This window comes from Strix aluco, chromosome 15 (assembly GCF_031877795.1).
Source record: "Strix aluco isolate bStrAlu1 chromosome 15, bStrAlu1.hap1, whole genome shotgun sequence".
In the NCBI taxonomy this organism is placed as follows: Eukaryota; Metazoa; Chordata; class Aves; order Strigiformes; family Strigidae; genus Strix; species Strix aluco.
This window is the reverse complement of record NC_133945.1, coordinates 16350205-16373160: the sequence shown is the minus strand read 5'-3', so window position 1 is coordinate 16373160 and position 22956 is coordinate 16350205. Positions and strand designations below refer to the sequence as shown.

Here is a 22956-nt window from a genome sequence, read left to right as displayed (position 1 = left end):
ATAATATCTAAACTCTTATGTGTATAATTTGGATGCTATATTGTGTTATATACTTTGGAGTTGATTGGAAACTTTTTGACCTGTTTTGTTTAGAGCAACATCTTCCATGCATTTCTGCCCCCACCCACAAGCCCCTCCCATACTTTTAATGTCGACTTTATTTTGGATCTCTTTGGGTTGTTTGAATGTTGGGGTTTGGTTTTTTTAATGTAGCTGGAGGCAGGGGGTGAAAGAGGTGTAGAGAAATGAAAACACCATGTTTATTGAGCTGAATAACATGATGGTCTGTAGAAATACAAATTATCGTCGAAATATTTTTTTCATACAAAAGGTTATCAGAAACCAAAATTTGTGCAAATAGCTTGGTTTTGTGCTGTATTTGTGGAAAATGTCTCACCAGGGAGCTAGGTTCTCTGGCATGTATTGCAAATCAGTTAATTTCTCCCTCTGCTTTTCTATATTAATTTAATTTTCTTTGCAAAATTTTTTCAAAAGAACATCGGTGTGCTCTTCTGCAGTTTGACCAGTAACTTTTCAATCACAGTGTAGGAGTAAACAATTGCTGTCCTTGTGCTTTCAGCCACATGTGGCTGTACTAGTGACTGAGCTTGATCGGTGAACTGATCTGGGTTTAAAAAGATGCCTTTTCTTTTTTCAGCTGGATCAGTTTCTCTACACAGCTCTGAAAGCTTTCATCCTAGCTCAGTGCAGAGGAAGACTGTTGACTGCTTGAGACTACTTCACTTGCTGTGAAGTGGCATGATCATAGTTTGCTCTCCTTGTTTACTTGACTTGCCACAGAAACAGTTGTCTTCCGAGTGGCTGCCTCAAAATACCTGAGTTCCTAGGATGTTGTTGTATATGGAGAAATAGACCTCTGTCCTCTGACAGGCTGTATTCTTTAAACAGTGAAGGAAATAACATTTTTTTAGCTTGGTCAGTATAGCTTTTAAATAATTGTGAAGTAATATATTGAAAAGCAGTGTCATAGCTACAACTTCACGGATCTAACTAATTTCATATAGAGTAGGCTTCATGTTGTCGTACAGAACAACCTTATTTGAATTTTCCACAAATAGGTGAGGAATCTTATAACCATAACTATGGATACTTAATTATGGATTACGCTGCAGTTCAGTGTTTATAATCCATGTGATACGTTAGTGCTACAAGATGCAGTTGCTGTTGTAGTGTACTTTAAGTGCACTTAATATTAAAATCAGTATTTATACTGTCTCTTTAGGGAGTATGTGTGTTTGGGCATGTATGTGCTCTTTAGAGACACAGTTCTTTGACCAAACAATAAATGTAGGATTTGTCTCAGAGGATAAAAAACTCATCTTAATTAATCTCAGGTATATGCGTGTTTTTGGCATAAGTCTGTTCTTGCTATTGGCCACTGTATTGCTTTCCTCAACATGATAAAACCTGAGGGAGGGCAGCTTAACTAGTATTCTCCCCAGAAGTTTTTGTTGTATTTTTAGTAAACTTCATCTTTATTTTCATGAGAACTGCTAGCTAGGAAAATAAACTAGTTATTTGAGTACTAGTTCCAAGAATTCTGTGAAAGCTTATTTCTTTAGATGGCTCAACTTAAACCAAATCTTTTTTTTTCCAAATTTTTGCTATCCTGTATGGATGATGGACATCCTTCATCCAGTGAAGACTAAACTGCTTTTACTGACTAGCTGAAATACTGTGTATTTAGTCTGAAGAAAGCTGTGACTCCTACTAACAGTGACATTGATATTAAAAAGGCTAAACATAAGAAGAAACTCTGGCTCCTTAGTAAAATATCTTCGATGTTCAGTGCTATGCTGGAATTGTTAAAGTTTCTAAAGTTAATTGATACTGATGTTTCTAATTTTTATTGATAAAATTCCATTTAGGTTCTGCAGTGCTTAGGGGAACACAGTGCACACTATACCGTATCTTCCCTGAGATTCAGGAAGAGAAATTAGATGGGACGGTGTGTATTCTAAGTAGTGCCAGTTCTCTGAAGACCCTCTGGCTCACATGTGAACCTGTCATATAGTATATTTTCTTCCCAGTAGTTTTATTTTCTTTCTTCTGAGTATTTATAGTAAAGACAAGTTATCAACCTCATTCCTGTAGACTTTTCAGTGATACAAGTAACCATGAGGACATAACATTCAAACTCTTAAAAACTAATGGTGGGTGTGGTATGATACAAAGAATCTCTAGGGAATTATAGATCCCTTTGCACCCTTAAAATGTTTTTATCAGCTGTTTATATCAGTTATTACTTAGTTGAATACTGTAACTGTTGTCTAATAAGTATTTTAGAAGCTTTTTGAAGTTAGATAGAAAAGTTACTTATTTTAGCTCTCCAGTGAACAAATAGACAGCAAATGTTTTGTAACAGCAATGTGGCATCTATACCTATGACAGGATTTTAGGCTTCTTATTTTGGAGAGAAATAGTTTTCACAGATGAATATGAGCTTTTATTGAAGGCATTTCTTGAATGTTTTGAGAAACTCTTCAGTTACATGTTAAAGGGCAAATGACTCGTCCTGGTTATCTCCACGGAAGTGTCATGATGGCTTTTGCAGTTTTAGGGTTTTAAGATGCATTCTGTGTAAAGCATGATACAGTGCTCAGAAAATTGGAACATACGTGTGTATTTAGAATGACAGCTTTTGCACTATCCACTGTGTAACTGGCTCTTGCTGTGCAGAGCCGCTGCTTTCTAAATGTTCATTTCCCTACTTGTTTTAATTGTTTTCAGCAGTAACAGTTTGGGGCTTCTTTGTTCTTGTTTTGTTCAATAAGTAAAATCACTAGCATGATGCCAAGTAACTTTTTGAATCTGGGTTGTTAGATAATGGATTGGACTTACCTAGAGGGTCTGTTTGTTTTAATATCACTTAAGATATGGTTGGGATGATTAATTCTGCTTCTTCAGAAGCAACATCTAAAAAACTATGAAAAGGAAAGCTTATTAAAAGGTCTTTAGGCAGAAATTTGCTAATGGTGCTTTTCCGTTTTGCTTCAGGCTATTTCTTATGAGAGTAATGGACATACCATATCTCAATTTGGAAGGACCAGACTGTAAGTAGCTTATTTCATTGCAAGCTTACTACCATTCTGACAAATTTTCTGGAGGAGGAAGTGTAAAGATTAATTATTGTATATCTAAAACATGGGACATCAGCTGTGTTTAGGTTATTAGCTGCTTATCAAATGATCTAAATGTTCCCTTTTTTTTTTGAACGAAATAGTAAAATCTTAAGTTTTTCAACTTTGACTAGAGAATCTGCATTATAAAGGGGATTGGCTAGATCAGATTAAACTATCATAACTACATGTTAACAGTTTGAAGCTAACAGCTTTATGGTTATTTTGGGTCACTATGCTTATATGCCATACAACATATAAAGTGGGGTCTTAACACTTTGCCCTCCTCCCTCACTCTAGCAGTAAATACAGGATGCAAACTAGTGAATAGGAGATGGTTCTGAAAATCTTCTGGCTGCTTTCCTTCACAATTTGCATGCAGCAGTACCTTTACTCCAATCAAAACATCAGAATTCTTTTGTCACATGAGATTATGATTATAGAAATGGAAAAATATTACTTGAAATATTTTTACATTTCAAGTTATTTCAGGTTACAGACCTGAGGCTGTAATAAGTTGTTAATACATTTAAATGAAAACAGATTTTACTAATCTAAAGGTCGTTACTGTTATGGGATGTTATACTATGAGGAAGAAAACTTTGTATGTTACCACTGATGTCTTGATTTATGAAAATATGAAGCCCTGGAGGTCAGTCTAGTCCTCAACTAGATGAAAGCTTAATTTTATACTGTGAAGTCAGGTACATGAATGTCTTAAAAATGATACCCATCTGGAAGCAATATTGATGTGAAGACATTTTCCACTCCATGTATCAGAAAGCTTAGACTGCAGGATGACCCTTTATTAGATGCTGGTTTACTAGTAGCAGAATGCAGTTCTAGAAAGATGGAAGTAACTCCTGGAGAGGAAAATATATGCTGTAAGGGCATATATTTAATTTTTAAATGCAGTTAGGTAATCAGATAACTGAGCTTTGGCTCTGCAGATCTGTTGGAATGGTTATCTAATTATGTTGCATACTCTTTTCCCCAAATGTTTGATATTGAGTGGAAGAATGGATAAATACTTTGGGTCATTGAGAGAATGCCAAAGCTACTAAGCTGTAAAGATGCTACTTCCACTTGCTAGCCAACTTACGGGATTGTTTTGATACTTTGCCAAGAAGAGTTGCCAAAAAAGAGTCTGCCTCTGAAAGTCTGTCTCTTTTATCTGAAAGCCACTCCTGTGGAACAAACTGATGCAGATGTTACAGCAAAATCTGAACCAGGATGACTTTCTAAGCTTCAAAACAGAAAGTACATGTAGGGTGGCATGTTTGGCAGGCTGCTTTAGGAACACTTATTTCTATTTGGAGTTTCAAACACTACTATAGGTTGAGGAAGCTGTCTGGATGTCTGTTGTCTGTAGGGGGCATTTTTTGCAGAGAAGTAAAGCCGAGCAAAGAATAAGGCCACACTTCTGTGGCAGATATACTTGGAGACTCTGGAGAAAAAAAAAGTAAGGTGCAGCAAACCTGGTGACTGTTGTAAGTTTTGTTGTGTTTGTCAGTTTATTTGTCCTGTAGTATTATAGCTACTTTGTGCAATTTTTCCAGAAATAATGCAGTTTGGTAACATATGCTAGGTAAATAGTATTGAATAGTGTTGAAAGTGACTTTCATCATTATCTTTTCTTACTGTGTATTAAAAACTCCTTTGAAAATAATGAAGTTGCACAAAATGACTTCAAAGCAGAATATGAATCAAATATTTCTCACCTGAGTAGGTAGAAGGTACAGATGTTTAACAGAGGGTTCAAAATGAATTTAAGAATAAACAGATACAGGAGTGTGGGTTAGAAGTAGTTTCTGGTCTCTAATCAATAGAAAAAGGGTGTTGTAACATCTGAACCTGCAGTTGTTACAGTTACACTTCTTGACTACTGGGTTGAGTATACTTAAACCTTTGAATTGCTAGCTGTTGCATAGGCTATACTGCAATGAATTGATCTTCGTTGGCTTGTTAAGACAGCTTGTGGGGTTTTGGTGTTTGGCTTGTATAGTGCCAAAAAAATCGAGTTCTGGTGCTTAAAAAATGTTGTGTCCTTTCTGGTTTTTTGAAGTAGCAGATTTAAGGAACAAGACTTCACCTGTGCTCATAAAGGGATTGCTTTCTTAGCTACTTGTGTCTCCATCCAATCTGATGCTCAAGTACTCACGCAAACCTGTAATTTGTTAGCACGGAGTTTCTGATAAACTCATGCAAACCTGGCTTGTTTTGAGTGAAACAGATTAAAGCACTTAGAAGTAAATCACAAGTGGCTGGAGGCTGGCAGCTTCTTCACTTAATACTGTTTCATCTGGAAAAGGCTATATTCCTGCATACCTGTGTCTAGTATCAATTTAATTTCAGCTGATATGATCAGATGGGTGAAAAATTTACCCTTTTCTAAACTGCCTGGGTTCTGATGACCAACTATTTAGACACCATGTTACAACTTTGACAGGGTCGTGTTCTGGTTTTCCATTTTTTTGCAACTGAAAAACTAGGCTCTTTACTTACATGGAGCAAAACAAGTAGTTACTCAAAACAAAACTTACGAAACTTATTTTCCACTGACTTCATGAAGCATTTCAGCTATAAGATGCTGAGTTACCACTGTATTATTTTTACTGTTGGTACATGCATAACAGCGCTTTCATGATTTTTTTTTTTTTGTATTTTAGTACTATAATTGAGTTCATGCTGCAAGCTTTTCCTTCAAAGGTAGATGCATTTGGAAATCTCTGTCCTAATTTCATGACGTGTTTTGGTTAGGAACTTGAGTTTTAGAGGCCTCTAACTGTTGTGTTTTCTTGAGTTTATGCAAGATGTTAAAAAATTATTTGGGAATAAAAATTCCATTAAGCCTTTGGGTGGGAAGGCTTTAAAACCAAAGCTGATAAAAAAATCTCTTCTATCTATTAAGGAAACACTGTAGCTGTTGAAAGCTACAGTTCTCAAGTTCATGCAAAAATAAAGCCTTACTTGTGGAATGGAGTTATACCTAGAAATGTACATGCTTTCTACTATAGAGCACATACCAGGCTGAGGACACTACCACTTCCTGTAATTACTAGTCATAACTAAGCTGTAGTAATTGCCAATGCTTATCTGTATTTATGAAATTAACAATGCACAAGGCTTTAATCAGAAAACAGTGTGAAATTGCACCCTTAAGGAAATGCGGCAAAAAAACCTTGCAGGTTTGTCCTTGTATAATGGGGTCAAGTGCACATGAAAGTCTGAGGTAGCAATAACCGGTGGTTGATGGTCTGAATTTGGCCACATGTGCTCCATGAATGAGATCTGCCTTGAAAGCCTCCTATTTTAATGCTGAAAGCTAGGGAGATCAGAAACTAGAAAAGTTTGTATCACAAAAGAATTTAGGAGGGTGATTCACTAAGATGAAAGTCAGTCCTTATATCTCTATACCCAAAAAAGATGCTCTCCCTGGGAGTGTTTCCATGTGGTCAAGTTAAAATCTGATCATAGAAAGCTGTGTGTAGTTAATCCTTGAGTTACCTTTAACAAACTGGAGCAGTAAATTATAAAGTGGAACACTCCAGTGGTTCAGCCTCTGTCTAACATCAAGTGTAAAATGACAAGGGAAGATCTAGCAATGTGTCATGCGTAAAAACGTAGATCTCTGCAGATACCTGTGGAGAGGCTCAGTTAATGATTTGTAAATAGTTTTATATGGAAATGGAAAATACTGAAATATCTTTGCACCTTAAAATATAGTATTCCACTTGCTGCTTCTTAAAATATGATAGGAGTGCACAGGTTCTAAAAGCTCAAGTGTCTAGTGAAAGGAACTTCAGTTGGATGTACATCGTGGTGATTTCTTATGAAATGATCTTTACTGGGTGATGTCAAAGGTCCATCTTGTTCAGTAGCCTGCCTCTGATTATGACCAAAATCAGATGTGTAGGGGGAAGTGTGTAAAAGTAAGGCGAATATATAGTGTTAATTTGTGCTGTACTCTTACCCCGTTTAGCAGTTTGACTTGGATTCTCTCTCTCAAATTCACAAAGCTCCAAATAACTTTCAGCACACACCGAAGACTTCTTTTGCGCTGCTTCTTTAGATGTTGGTTTTCATATGCTATTTTTTTCTTGGTGTAGTTTTTAATAAATAAAAAAGTCTGTCAGTGTTTATATTCTAACTTGTACCTAATGTTATATGAAAACTGAATTGAATGTTGTTTCACAGTTTTTTATTGACAGAAAAATGGCAACATTGTATTACTGCTAAGAATTTTTTAAAGCTGGAGCATGAAGAGGCAGTTGTTTTGTTTTTTTTCTTTTGTTCCTGAACTTGGCGCAAAGGATATGAAAGACTGGATTTGTGGGCATTTCCCACTGCATGTAATGCTGTTTCAGTTTCTTACACAGATGAGCTAGTAGGATTTAGTATTGCTATTTCATTTAGCATGTGATTTCATGCATAATTACAGGCACGTTTTCGTTGGTGCCTGGTGTAGCTTCATAGATGTTGTCCTGCTGTCTTATTTAAAAAAACAAAACAAAACAAACCCCAAAACAAACACAAAAAAACCCCCAAACACAAAATGCCAAATGACCATATTGGATAACATTTTTAGGATATTCTAAAGATACTATTAGTGACTCTTATTTTAACAGATGCTTTTTTGTTTTGCAGTGCAGCCAAAACGAGATCATGTTCTTCATGTTACTTTTCCTAAAGAGTGGAAGACTAGTGACCTTTACCAGCTTTTCAGTGCCTTTGGTGAGTGATACAGTGTATCCCTTCCTTATACTTTTTTTTCCCCCCCTCTTTGTCATTAGCAAGTACCTCTGGTTTTGTTTGTTATTTTTATCTGTGGATGCAGATTTACTCCTTGTATAAGTAATGATGAATCGCTTTTTGTAATTTTTGAATGGTGTCCTGTGGACTTTCTTTGTAATGATGTGTTGAAAATGTCTGCCCTGATGAACTGCTCTTTAGAAATCTTTTTATGTGGTGCTTCATGAATATCATGGACCTTTGGTCCTTTTATTTACAGCCCCTCCTGGTAGGAGGTAAGAGTTTATATATAAGGTGGGTAAAAGGAATGGGGATTAGTGTGAAAGGCAGATCAAGGTTTTAGGAATAAGGTTCATCCTGCAGTCTGCCTAAAGCCAGACGCTAATTTATGTGAGTCTAGGTGAGCACCAAGCTAGAAAATAACCAATTTGATTTCAAGATTGTGAACACCATCCAAGTCAGAAGAAACAACAAAAAAACTATTTAATAACTGGGGAGTAGTCCTGTTGTTCCTTTAGTAAGTATTAGTATATAATGTAAGCATATGGAGATCCTAATTAACTGACAGTGATCTCCTGATACCTGACTCTTGCAGCAGAAAGCAGTGGTTATGCTTTGCGTCCCTAAATCAGAACAAGAATGATCTTCCATACAGCCCTGTGTTAGATGTTGTTTCTAAGATTTTTATTGCAAATTGGTTTATAATTTTTTATTGCCTGGTAAGGTAATACTTCAAAAGAGATCTTTTGGGATTGCAAATAATTTCAACTTATTTTTCTGGGGCTTTAATTTTTATTTTTTTTCTGAAGACGTAACTCTTTTCATTTCTTGAAACATTTAATGTAAAACAAAAATTACATTCTTACTAAAATATTTTTTTGCAGGATTTTCCAGAAATACTTGCTTGCAATATTTATAGTATGTTATTGAAAGTAGCTTATTAAATGTTACATATAATAGACATTTATGCATCTTGTCTTCCTCAAATTTTACAATAAGGATTTTAATGGGAAATTGCTTTTTTTTTTTTTAAAAAAAGGAAGCTATTTATGAAAGTGTTTATTGAGGGAGTTCACTTTCTCATTTAGAAAAAAAAAATCTTTGCTTTAGTTACGTTAGTCTTGGCAGCTCTAAGCAGAGCATGTATGACTGAATTTGTAATTTCCCTATTCCTAAAAATTTTCTGCTTGGCACTATAATTTCCCATTTTCCTGCCCCCAGTCTTACTTAAAGCCCCAGTACCTTTTTTTTCATTGGAGTATAATTGCTGTAGAAACTAGGCATATTTTTCCACATGGTTTTAAGCAGATAAGTGACTAGTTGGCTTTCTGTTAAACGGACCTTTCTCCTTTTGGAGACAAGCAAATGAAGAGGTGTCTGTTTAGCTAGTACTTGATCAGTGTACTGCAGTTGTTTCAAAGTAACGTACCATGCTCAATGACTTAAGTCAGGGTTTGTAGTGTGGCAAACAGATTCAAGGCAAACTTCACCCTAACCTTCATTGAAATAATTGCTGTGGTGTCCATAAGGACGTTTAATCACCAGTAAAAAGATGGAAGTCCCTCAGTGTACTCAGTCTTGGCACTCCCGTGCTTGCTGTGGGTCACCGTGCTAGTTTCCAGAATGTTACCGTTCTTTTCTTCACCTGGAATTTTGACTTGCTAGTCTGTGCAGAGTCTCTGGACCTGTATTAAAATTCACTTAATTCCTTCTGACTTTTTGATCTGTGTTGCAGCATGATGCCAATATAATGCTGGTTATGATTTAATATTCCTGATTGGGAACTCTAGAATGTGAGAATCTAGAAAGTTACTGAGATTCTTCTAGAGCTGCTATTAGAGGGGTAAGAAACAACACAGTTTGGACACTGTTTCTATAGGCTTTTAAAGATTCAGCCGTATAATTTTTCATATTTTATCAACTCCTCCCTTCTGGTCTTGGTGTGAAACGCAAGCACAGGTCACTACCACCAGGGGTCATACTTACACATCACAAAATACTATTCAATTTTGAAATTCCCATTTCTCTCACTTCTCCAGATTTCAGACCTGAATGTTTTCATACCTGGATTTACAAACTCCTGGTATTTGGGTAGTACTTAATCTATATTTTGTTTTAGGTCTTGTTGGCATAGTATCTCAAAACGAACTGCAGATTATTCCTTCCAAAATTCTAGGAGCACTCATGCTTTTTCAGTTGTAGCTGGACACAGAGTGGCACAATGTGAGTTTAAGTGATTTGCCAAAAGCCAAAAAAATATGGCAGTAACAGACATGAATCTATTAGACCAGTTAAATGAAAGTGGGTTTAAGTAAAATTTTTAATTGGATTAAAAATCAGTTCTTAAATTGAACAGCAGCATTAATCTTTTATAGAAAAATTATTTTGAAGTTGTTTTAGCCTAGTATGAGTAGAAGCAGAGTTGTAATCTTCCATGAAGCTTCTAATGAAAGCAGTGAAACAGCTGAAGGGACTGCAGCGTCAGACTTGGAACTGTTTTACGTTTGCTACTCTAGAAGGGGTGTTCGTGATTCTGAAGTCTTTCAGTGCTGCGTGCATACCAAGTGGACACCTGTTCCTGCAAGATGTTTTTATAGTCTCATGGGTGAATGTAGTTTCACTGTACAAGTACTTGCTGTACTATGCAGTCTCTTAGAACACTTGCTTTCTTTAAATTCTTAAATTTGTGTAGTTTATTTGGTCATGCTGATGTGAAATACGAAGGTATTGAAATAGTATTTGTTGGAATACAGCTTTTGTATATAGCCTTCACTTCTATTTGGGCTTTAATTAAAACACATACTATCAAAGTATTATAAAAACTGCCTCTTAAAAATTTTATAAGTGAGTGGAGTCAAACCTATGCGTTGTATTTTGTGAGAACATGAGAGTCATCTTTAAGAGGGAGGTGAATGCTGACGTATTTGATGGGAGTCAGTCATCTTGAAGATGCATAAGTTACTTTTAAAATGTCCTTTGTGTGTTTAAATCTTGTTCTAGTAGTCTAAGCTACTATATAGGTGAGTTTTAAGTGACTCTTAAATACATTTTTGAGACTCCTTTACAAACTATGACATCTGTTCCTGTTAACCACTGTACTGCAAACTCACTGTTTAACTTTTTTTTAAAAAAAAAGTGGACCTTGAAAAACATCCTTTTTGAAAGTGAACAATCTAGTTTAAGGAAAACTTCTAGTACACTATATATATGTATAAAGTATTCTTCTGAGTTCATATATTCTCCATGTTCATATAGACGTGAGCTTTGACTGTGTTTTTGGTTTGTGGGGGTTTTTTTGAGTGTGGGTGCATTTTGTGGTGTGTGTTTCTTTTGTTTCGTTTTGCTGGTTCTGGTTTTGTAGGGTATTAAAAATTTTAATCCTAATTTTCTCTATGCGTTTCTGACCTTTCTTCCTTCTCGTGTCAATGTTTCCTTCAGCTGTTCTTGCTTTCTTTGTACCCTGTCTTCCTGCGAGAAAGGTGGAAGCTCTGTTAACCCTTCTCAATTAATTATTCACCAGGAAAATGTTGTTTGTCTTTAATATGTGCTTCAAACCTTGCTCATAGAATGAAAGTTTCGACTGTTTCTATTGTCTGATGCAGTCAGTGTCCAGAAAGCGTTAGTAATTCTATCATGGTGTCAATGTGGTCAATTTTTTTTTTTTAAGAAAATGGAATATATTAATAAGCTTTTTCAGTTAAATGGAAGTCCATATAGTCCTAATACCCATCCTAAGTGTTTAATTGTCACTAACAGTTGTGTAGGAAATGTATAAGAACAGAGCCAAAGTAAAACAGTTTCCCTGCCTTCTAGCAATCTATAACTTAGGGACTCATGAGCTAGAGGTCACACTTGGATCTTTTATTTCAAGCCTTTCACAGCTTTCTGTAAGTCAGTCTAAAACATCCTTCATCCCATATATATTCTTGTCATCCACAGCACTTGGCAGCATTTCCCTAACTGCAATTAAGCATTATGTGAAGAATTGTTTTGGTTTTAAAACTTCTGTGTATATTATATGTCCCTTAGTTGTTTTATAGCGAAATAGTGAATCCCCTCTGTATGTCTTTCTGTTCTCATATCTTCTCCACAGACGTGTGTAGGCATCTTAGAATTTTCTCTTGAATGCTGAATCCTAGTTTACTTAGTCTTTTATATGGAAGCCTCTCCATACCTTTGGTCGTTGTGGTACAAAAACTTGAAGGAAAATCTGTTTGAATGACATAATCCATTAGTATATTTTTATTATGTAGATTTTAATGTTGTTTGAATGTTTGTGTTTTATATAGAGAGAATTTTCAAATTTATTTGTAGAAAAAAAATGTTACTTTGTGCCTTCATTTCAGAAGCAACAGATCAAATTTTCATCCACTCCTCTTTGGGTGAAGATGTTTTATTTCACTTGATAAATTTTTACTTTTTTAACAAGGGACATTGACATTGCATGTAGTAGCAAATAGACAAGGGGTCATATAGGCTAACAACGGTGTTCTTCAAAGTACTGAAGACATTTGATCTACTCTAGAAGTGTAGAGAGAGAAATCTTCTGTTTTATTTCTCTAGAGCTGGTATTCTGTTACACTGCTGTATATGGTTTATTTGCATTAGCCTTGCAGTAAGCTGGCATGCGGCTGTGTTGACTGCTAAATATTGTACTTCAAAAGCAGATGCATTTGCTTTTCATATCTTTATTGCCCTTTCACCATACTTTTGAAATGCACAATATTTACTGAATGCTTAGCAATATTGCTGAATAATCTAATTTATTAATCTTGCCTCTCTTAAATTCTCATTTCTTAATAAAAATGAAATGTGACATAGTCTAAAAAGTATCTTTTAAGCATGGAGAATTGCATAAGAGCATTTGCTGCAGTTCTCTTCAGATTGCAGCTCAGTGTCCACTATTTAATGTTTGACTTGTTCTTAAAATTATATATTTAAAACGTATGAGTCTGAGCATAAAGGCAGCATGTGTTGGCAGGTATCAAAATCCTTAATTATCTAAAATATCAAAGTCCTTTAGAGTGCAGCAGCCTTTCTGCAGCAATGAATAAGTATCTGATACTGAAATGATGTATTATCAGTAGGATGGACTTTTATTTGTTTGTTTTAATTGGGACTTAGTGAAAATATGGGCACCAAAGTCCATTTGACTAGTAGCTGAACTCCTTCAGGAGATTTTAGCCCATCACTAATCCTCTTTGATATTTTGTGCTAAGGGCACGCTTGCAAGATGTTCAGGAGAATTTTTCTTTCTGATCTTTCTTTTGGTCTGTTCAGGGTAATTATGGAATTAATTATCTACATATATAGGAAAGGGACAGAATCTGGATAGCACTTCCGTGTTAAAGAATTACAGAAGAGTATTTTCTCAGGTGTTTCAAATGATTGCTTAGAAAATTTTGCAATTAGTAATGCAAAAAAAGAGGACTTGATACACAAAGAAATTCAGAGCATTAGTTTGTCAATGCACTTGGAACAATGTTAAATCGTGCAGTGGTTTCTAATATTTAAAGGGAGCTCAGTGTCAGGGTCCTACCAAATGCACTACAATTTTGAGTTGCAATCATAAATCAGCTTGGGCTTTTCCTGTGTTGTGAAATCTTAAGTGTCCTGCCAAAAGCACGTGGTCCCTATGGTAAAGACCCTTACCCATACGCAGCAAAGATCTATGTTCTTCAAAGACTGAATTACTAGAAATTGAATTTATTTGCCCTACAAAGTGTTTAAAGAAATTCTAACATTTGATTTCTCAGTGTAGTCTCTTCTTAATAGCAGCCTTAGCCCTTTAGTATAGGGAAATGTCAGAAACCATACTGAATTAATTATGGTTTTGGCAATGATCAAAATGATTATAGCTTAGTCCTAAATAGGTGGCTACTCAAATGTATAGCATGCAAACTAAATCTAACTAGGCTTTCATTTTTTTATAATTAGAAAATCTGTTTATTATCTGGCTGAATTTCAGAAGAGACTTTTATAACCTTGTAACCTGTAGGCTAAATTAGATTTAAATAGAATAAACATCTGAAAATAAAATGCATTTTAAGGCATTTTGAATCATGTTTTTAACCTTGTAATGTCTGAAGGTTAAATGGTGGTGTAACGTTATGTATAACTTGATTTCCTAGTCTACCTGAAAAAAATTGCACCAATTTTCAGTATCTGAATTGTACTAACAGTAGAGTACTTAGATGAGGACAGGAGATGTAAATGGATTTCAGACTACAGTAAGACCTTGTGTCTGGAATGGGAATCTGCTTTTGCTTGATTATGAGCTCTTTTAGTGCTAATGTGACATTTTAAGCCATTCACATAGAAAACGCACTAACTGCTGATGAATGGAGGGACTTACTTCCAGTCACTGTTCCATTGTAACAGCTTCTAAATGAGGTCCACGATTTTACACATTTGTCCTCATGTTTACTCAAGTTGTCATTGCGCATCCAGGAAATGGTGTATAGTGGGATCCAAACAAACCAGAATTTGAAGATTTAGAGGGTCGCAATAACTGGAGTTCTCCACTTTTGCAATCAATCCCTCCACCACAGCTCCACTGGCATTACATATCTTGGGTGTCTTGTACTGGTAGAGAAACAGTGAGTGGTAACTGGAGCTTGTCCATGCTGTGTCTGTAGGAAATGATGCAGTTCTGAAGGATGGGTAGGTTTTAAAACACAAAGAGCTGTTCTTTATTTTAGCACAGAGATAAAATTTCCCGGAAAAAAAAATGCTTCCATTTCTGTTGTAGAATTATATAGAATACATGACGGGAAGACTAAAAAAACCTCTAAGATTACTTAAACTGTTACAAGATTTATTAAAAAACAGACAAACTCTATGAAGAAGCAGAAGAATACTCTGGGAGTGAAAAAGGTATTACACGTGCCCCTTTCCTTTTGGTCCTTACTCTAGTGGGTCTGAGGGTATACAGGATGCATATGCAGCCCTAACAGTCACTGCTTTCTGAACAGTTCCAGGCTCATGTACAACTGTGTATGCACTACGCACCTTTACAGTGGACAAAAGCATTCTCAGGTGAAGTTACTCTTAGTTGACTATCTTCTTTTATGTCATGGCACATCAGATAAAATCTGTGACTAAGCCTAAGATAAATATAGTCATAATAATTTCTTTTGCCTTTTCTAGGTAACATTCAGGTTTCGTGGATTGATGATACATCAGCATTTGTATCATTGAGCCAGCCAGAACAAGTACAAATAGGTAAGTGTTTCTGAATTTACTTCAGTAGTAAGATTTGACTTCAACTGGCTCCTGCAAAATGCTCTCAGCCAGCAGGGTCCATGACTCTAATAGTATTTGAACCAAGTCAGTAGTTTTGCCATAGGAGGAACTAAACTTTTATAGTACCAGCACATGCGTTGCAGCAAAGAGAAGCCTAAACTGGGCTTGGTTGAGAGTTTTGTGTTTCATTCCATGAGCCTCTAAGTACCTGAACCTGTAGGTAGAGTAATGCTAGTTTGTTCACTTCATGCGGTATTTATTGAGGTTACTTGCTGTTACTTTGCACAGAGTAGAGCTATCAAAGACTTCTATGGTCTTTGCCTTCAAATATCCTTTGGACTGATACTCCTCTTTGGTTTGGTTTACATTTGGAAGTAACAAATGCAGTGGAAAGCCTTTTGGTGTATTGTAGAACACATGCTCCTAACAGTTTGGACTGCCAATGTGTCTACAGTTTCTGTATTAATAATTTGCAATCTCTCCAGACCTTAATTTTTTAATTTTTATTTGAACTTTTGAGCTTAGTTTTGAAAAAAGTTCATGGACATAACTTCTACAGGAAGTATACATGTTTAACTTTTTTCCTGAAAGTTCATTGGTTTTGAGTTTGGGGGGGGGTTTATATATTGCTTCTTAGTTTGGATTTTAGGAGAGGGATTAACTTAAAGAAAAAAATTTGTGCATGACTGCATAAATACTCTTAGTGAACCCACATCCCTAATTCACATAATTAGGACAGATAGCAATATTTTACTATGTACAGTTGTGCAAAGTACTCTAGAAAGAACCATTTCCAGTATAAGAAGCTGGCTGATAGCATAGAGCAAAACATTTAGATATCATAAGAAAAATACAGAATAAGTAACACTCTTGAAAAACCAACAAGAATTAAGTAAAGAATAAAGGAAGAGACCAACACCTCTGAATTTACTGAAAATACTGCTTCCAGTTATGAGGAAAAGCAATCTTTTTGGGGTGTGGGTTTTTTTGGCTGGTTTTGGGTTAAGTTTTTTTTCTTGTTGATGTTTTGTGTTTTGGGGGGATGGTGTTTTGTTTGTTTGGGGATTGGATTTTTAAAGATTTTTAGTTGATTGTAGTTGGATCCACAAGCTTTTAGTGTTTTTTGTAGGTTTTTTGGGCGTATATTTGAGGACTGACCCATAAATTTACTGCTGGGAGCAATGACTGGGAGTGGACCATTATACATGATTATTTGAAATACAGTAGTATCATCCCTATTTACTAAAATGCTTGCATCAAATGCTGTGGAGCCAGTAAGTACAGCAGTATACATAGCACTTTTGATTAAGTGGCTGAAATTCTGTGGCACTTAAGAGCTATCCTGCCACAATTCCCATGATTAAGTTCTAAAAGGAAAAAAACAAATTGGAAAACCCCACCGAGTTTACCATCATCTATCTTACAAAGCTCAAAAGAAGCAGCTTTCAGGTTCTGTATGCATAATCAGTGCACCTCTCTAATTCCTTATTAATATCCTCTGAGCATTTATCATACTTCCTTATACATACATATCTCTGTGGAAGATTTTGAGTGCTTACCAGCAGCCTTCTTACAGCAAATGCTCCATAGCAGCAAGAGCCATTGTTTCTTCATCTATGTATAGATATAAGGACCATATAACTTCTAGTGAGACGTTCCAGATAAAGAATTATGTCAAAATCAATGTGGCTCTATTTTAACTAGCTCTGTAACTCAGGAAAGCATTGCTAGCACTTCTTGCATGTGTCATCTTAGCTTCTTACCTCCGAAGCATTCATGGTTTGTAAACTATGTATTACAGTTAGTGGTGATACCAGCACACCATCAAAGGCTTGAGGGAAATGCTGTTCATGCAGCAGCAAGTACATTACAGGATTGGAGAGAATAAACCTTAATCTAAACTATCTTAAGTAAAAATGTACTCTGGGTTGTGCAATCACAAATGATATGTTTGTGAAGTAGCAACTCATCTGAAGTGTCTGAAGCTTTTTACTTCAGACCTGATCACTCTTACTCGGAGTTTGGTCTCAATGAGGTATAGGCTGAGAAAAAATTGAATAAAGGGTTGGAGTTGTTACACCTTCTTGTCTTTCCAAGAGGATACATCTTTGTGGTGAAATACAGCAAAGTTGTGTTTACTGCTTTTTTGTTCAGATACCCTGATGTACAGAATATAGGTCATTGTAAGTTTATATATCTGTGCCTTTTTTCCTTCCTCTTCTCAAGCTGATTGTTTGTTTCTCTGAGTGGGACTTGCAAAACTATTTGTTTTCAATAAAAACCATGTGTTTTATGCCACTTCATAAGCAGAAAGCCTTCCTAGGTGCTGCTATGATAACTTCCCCACTGCTATCACCTCAGTTACTTACCTAATGTCTGAACGCTTGGCATACACGTTCACCACTGCTATTTCTTTTTTTTTTAAAAATTTTTATTTTTTGTTATGGCAACTACATATTGTGGAAAGAACTGAATGTCTGCAGAATATTTAAACTGAATCTTTCCAGCACTGCTCTGTGTGTGTGTGTGTGTCTTTTTTTATACTTTGACAAGCAGGGAGGCTTGTTCTGTGTGCTAGGAAACAAGTTATTTGTTTGAAAGCTCAGGTGATTATAGTCTTTCATAGATTTTTATGAAACCAGGTTAGTAAAATCTCATATACTGAAAGCCAGCCAAGCTGATAAACTATAGCAGCCTCAATTATCAAAAAGCTGTGCGATCCTTACGTGAAATCACTTAAACATCTTGAGGTTTTTTTCCTGTAATAAATACATCATAAAATCAAATCTGTTATTCTGTTTCCTGATCTTAATTCTTTAATAAACTGCTTTGGCAATGAAAGTCACTATTTATACTTGTGATTTAGTGAGCTGTGTTTAAGTGAAGAAACTAGGAAAAACTAATCATTTGGCCTGTTTTTTAACCTGTTTAGATAAATATGTCTGTGTTTTCTGGACTGTATAAAAAGCCTTGGAGAACTGTCGAACAACATGATACAATGCAAGATATTGCTGCAGACATATGTTTATTCTTACCTCTTAAATATGTTTCTGGCTTTGAGCTGGTATTAATATGTGTAGTTAAGAAAGCACATGTGCAACAAAAACATTTATGGAAAATAAATGGGTTGAACAGGAAGGGTGTGTGGAAGCTTCCCTGTATTGATAAAGTGGTCAGATTTGCATTATATGTGAGTCTAAACACTGTAAAAATATCCAGACTTATTTTGCATCCTTTTAATAGGGGAACTGTGTGGGAAAAGCTATGAAAATAGAATCAGTTTTGTAATAATCTGCATGGAATGTTAACTGATTCTAAGTCTACCTGATTTTTTTTTAAACTCAGTTCAGATCTGGGAGGTGTCTTTATTTTTCAGTTGCAGCAGTGATTCAAATCTGAATATTTGGCTGAACTAATGTGAAGTTACAGAATTGAACAGCAGATCATTTAAAGGCTGATCTGCAGTCATCCCTTAGATGATCTTTCATACATACTCATACTGAGTACATACTCAGGATAACCAGTTGATGAATCTGGCTTGTTTCTTAAACTTTTCTCCAAAGCCTTTTTTACTTTTTTCAGCTTTGTTGGTGTTAAAAACAACTTTGCATAGTACAGAAAGACTTGTTCCATCTTCCACTTATTTCTTTCTGAAAAAATAAGTAGAGGAAAGGGCAGTATTTTTATAGACAATTTTGGAACTGCTTCTAAGTTTCAAACTGAATATAGCATGCTTAAAACACATAAAACAGAAACCTTGGGAAACAAGAAGCAAATCCCTTAACCTTCTCATTTTGCTGCTTATAATAATGTCCAAGAATCTTCACTTTATTTGGTTATTCATGTGACTCAAATATGGGCAGACTCTCTAATTTAGTATGAGTAGAAAAGGCTTGCTCTTATATAAAATCTTACTACTCTTTACAGTTGGAACATAAATTTCAGCTTGAAGTGGAAGCTGCATGAAGACAGATTGTTAGTTAACTGTTTCATAATCACCGCAGAGTTCGGTGCCTGCTGTGTCTATATATGCAACTTGTACCTGTGTATTTAGTGAGGGAGGATTGTTCTTGAGTTCTAGTGGGCTGTGTTCTCTGTGTCAGTTATCACTGTTGAACTGCTGCGTTGTCATGTTAAAGTCAGTAACGAGTTTGTGTAAGTGGTGGTTTAGATGGCTCTAATGTGTCACTTTTTGCAATACACTTTGCTGTAAAGGGATTTCCAAGTTACAAGCACCTGAAAACAATAATGCACAATAAACAGTCTATTTTCTGTTGCGGTTTGCTGTTCAAGGTAGGTAATTAATAAAAATTTCATAACCCTTTAGTTGGACATCTGGGAGATAGAACTTAGTGTTGCCATATTGTACTTCAGGTGGTCTCAGCCTTTCTGTCAAACATGGAGCACATGCTTCTAAAGCGTGTGGTGAAAGATAAAGCAGTGTGTGTTCTTACAGTCAGAACTAACTTTTGGTGTAAAACTTCTGGCTCTTATGACGTTAAGCTTGCTAGATAAGTGTGCTTTTGGATGCTGTTCAGCTTTGTATATTTATAAAGTTGTCTTTTCATCTGGAAAGGTTGGTATGAAATAAGTATTATTTCAATGCTTCTTGACTTACAGGGATGTAGACTTCTAGTCTGGAAATGGTGGGGAAGATGGGAGAGACTTCAGCTTGCCTTAAATTTAAACTCAGTATTTTATTTTAGTTAATAAATTGATGTAACCTTAAGTATTTGAGTGTTCAACCATTCTGGGCAGTTAATCAGTTTGTGAGTCCTCAGTTAATGCTTTATATCATTTGTAAGCACTCGTTATTCATGGTTTCCTTGAATTTTGTTGCCAGCTAAGTCTCAGTGACTATTTAGGTAGCTGGTCTAAAAAGAACTTAGATGCACCCTTAAAGGGAGGTTTCTTTAGATGTTTTTGCACTTGTGGAGTCTTTATAGTCCATCTAAAATATACTCTTAAAATAAATGATGTTACTTGAGTGTGGATTAATTTCTAAAACATGGGAAAAGTCTTATAAATATGTTAGATTTGTAAAGTGCTTGAAAGTAAAATTGGATTTCTCTTCTGAGACATTTGATGTAGTTATATGTTAATGGAAATAATGGACAAGTTTATCAGTGGCACTTCAGAATATACCTGTTTGATTTTTTTTTTTTTTTTTTCCTTAGCAGCTAACGCTTACTCTTAATTCTCTTTACCTAAGGCTTAGGTGCAGTTTAAGAACATCTATGTTCTGATTATGAGCAAGTTCTACAATATTTTAAGACCACTGGTTCAATTTAAGAGTTATTTTAACTTGAGGATCTTCCCGAGAGTGTTTTTCTTGCTGTTTTAAAATGCAATAAATACACTTAACCTGAAATTTTAAATACATGTGAAAAGCAACAGCTTGTCATAAATGGCAAGCATTGAAATAATGTTAAGTTGTTCCATGTGTTAGTGCCTTGATATATGAGCCCATATAGAATTTACTGTGTGCAAGATATCTTCTTCCTCTAGGCATTGAGTAGACCAATGTATTTAGTCAGCGGGGGAGCAATGGACTAAAGCAGCTGCAGCAGCTGAAATTGTGATGGTCTTTCAATGATTCTTGTTTAAATCATTAATCTTTCTGAACTTGTGAGTTTCTCGGACAGGGCTGAACTTCATGGTTTGTTAGTGTTTTATAAGATTTACTATAGAACCCTTCTATTTAGCATGAATGCTTACCACCTCGATTTAAAAACATACACAGGTATTTTGAGATTGTGTGCATCAGTCTCTTCTCACTGAATTTGGGGAAATGGCAGGTAGTATCTAATATATTACCCAGATCCTTCAAAAAATTGTTTTGCGTGGCTGTGTTCTTACTAATAAGATGATGTGAAATTCATGTCAGATACATGCTCTGGACAGGAAACTTCCTTAATGTAGACCAAGGAAGCTGGAGTCATACTGCAGTATGCCAAATCCCAGCCATTACCGTTATTTTACTTTTTATTCAAATTATGTGTAGTTTCAAACAGTTTCTCTAGCTTTTTGTGATTTCCCCTCTCTTCCCCCGCATCAAATTTTGGATTCTTAAGATCCACAAGGTTTTGATGTTTTAGGAAAGTCTGGTTTATATTTTGCATCACTGACTTTGCTTATGATGCTAAGTTTGCAGTGTTGAGTCTTATGTGCTACATATAAATACATGTGTATGTATACACGTGTGCAGAAATATATAAAAAAATTTTGGTATTTCTCATGTTAATTTTGAGTGGCTTGAATTCTTGTGCTGCATCAAAATGGCATTTAAGATGAGAAACTAGTAGTTGTGTAATAATTGTAGTAAGATATAATCACCTTGTAGATGTGTGCTTTTACATTATTTTCATGCAAGTTGGATTTTTTAAAAACATACGTTACCTGTAAACTGCATATAGTTTTTCAAAAGGTTGTAATGATTTGTTATATGTGCCTGTATGCTGTGTAAGAACTTGAATGAAATGGTTTCACTAGGAAGACCTAAGCAGTTAGTCTGTAGGTTTATCATGGGTAATAGATCTAGTTTTATTTGGCATGTCTTTTTAGATGGGACAGTATCAACACACTTGTTTGATGCAGTGGTGAATATGTTAATACTGGCAATTGGATGCAATCATCCCTGTAGCAAACTGTATCTGATGGGTGAACTCATCACCTGGATAGTTCTTTTTGAAGCACCCAACATGTGGAGCATTAATAGGCGCTTCTGCTGAAAATACCTGTGTTAAACTTGAACAGTTTTCTGGACAGCACTGCCATGAGGATGTCTCTAAGCTCAGTTCACTAATTCTTGTTCTGAACGTCTAAACAAGTGTCAGAAGTGTAATCAAATTTTGCAGGAGTGTGCTTCCTGCAACTGCTCAGCCTTAGCTGAAATGTTTAATTTGCTGGTATTAAAATACAGCTAATGGTTTGTGCCAGTCTTAATCCTTTATGGTTACATAAAGGGGATGACTCTTTCCTCACTCCAACAGTGAGCTCTCACTGGTTTTCTTTTGCTGCTTCTGTGTCCAGAAAAAAATAATAAAGGAAAATTCCTGCTGGTTCAGTGAGGGGAACTGGCTCATCAGCAGGTCAGTAAACACCAAAAACACTAAAAGAGGGCCCAGGACCAGGTGGCTTGGAGCAGGGGCTGAGGAGCAAGGCATGGGATTTCATCTAACAAAGCTGTTAGATGAAATCAGCTGTCTAGGCAGAGCGTGGGTTCCGTTTCTTTCTGAAAAGTATTTCAGATCTGAGTTCTCTGTGCTTTGAGTAGTAACAGACATTGAGACCTTCTATCTGACTAGGAAAGAAACGTTCTGTACACTTTACACTTTTCATTTGTAGATTAACAGATCTGACCACTTTACTAGTACTCCTGGAAATTAAAATTCTCCAGTGTTGATATAAAAACATTTCTATACTAGTAAATGCAGGAATGAGATGTGGCAAATTTCTACTTGTGTTGTTCAGGAATCTTGACTATAGCAAGAAAATGAATTGCTGGCTGATTATATTCTAGTCATGGTTTTACAGTGGAACCTGTGGTATAAATCGTACTATAGCTATTTTACAACTTTCAGCATTACTGATGCAGAATTAAGAGGACTGATTATAGACTTGCCTTCTGGTTCCTGCAGCCTTATTTTTTTCTCATCAGTTGGAAAAAACAAAACAACAACAAAACCCAACACTCTGTACCCTCTAAGTTTGAATAGAGTAGATTTTTTCTTAATACAATGTTGGAACTCTTTTGACTACCTTTTCATTTGATTTGGATTTTTTGAAATGAGTTAATATATTTCACAGCTTTTGTTTC

The 22956-nt window shown here is 35.7% G+C and overlaps 1 protein-coding gene across 9 annotated transcripts in view; it reads left to right on the top strand.

Moving 5' to 3' along the window:
• The window catches only part of PARN (poly(A)-specific ribonuclease), a 62147-nt gene that overhangs the window by 21516 nt on the left and 17675 nt on the right, over positions 1–22956 (top strand). For all 9 annotated transcript variants that reach the window (XM_074840286.1, XM_074840284.1, XM_074840283.1 and 6 more), the window contains 3 exons: positions 3019–3074; positions 7788–7874; positions 15042–15116. In XM_074840286.1, the coding sequence (XP_074696387.1) occupies positions 3019–3074; positions 7788–7874; positions 15042–15116 (218 nt within the window). The remainder of the gene's footprint in view (positions 1–3018; positions 3075–7787; positions 7875–15041; positions 15117–22956) is intronic.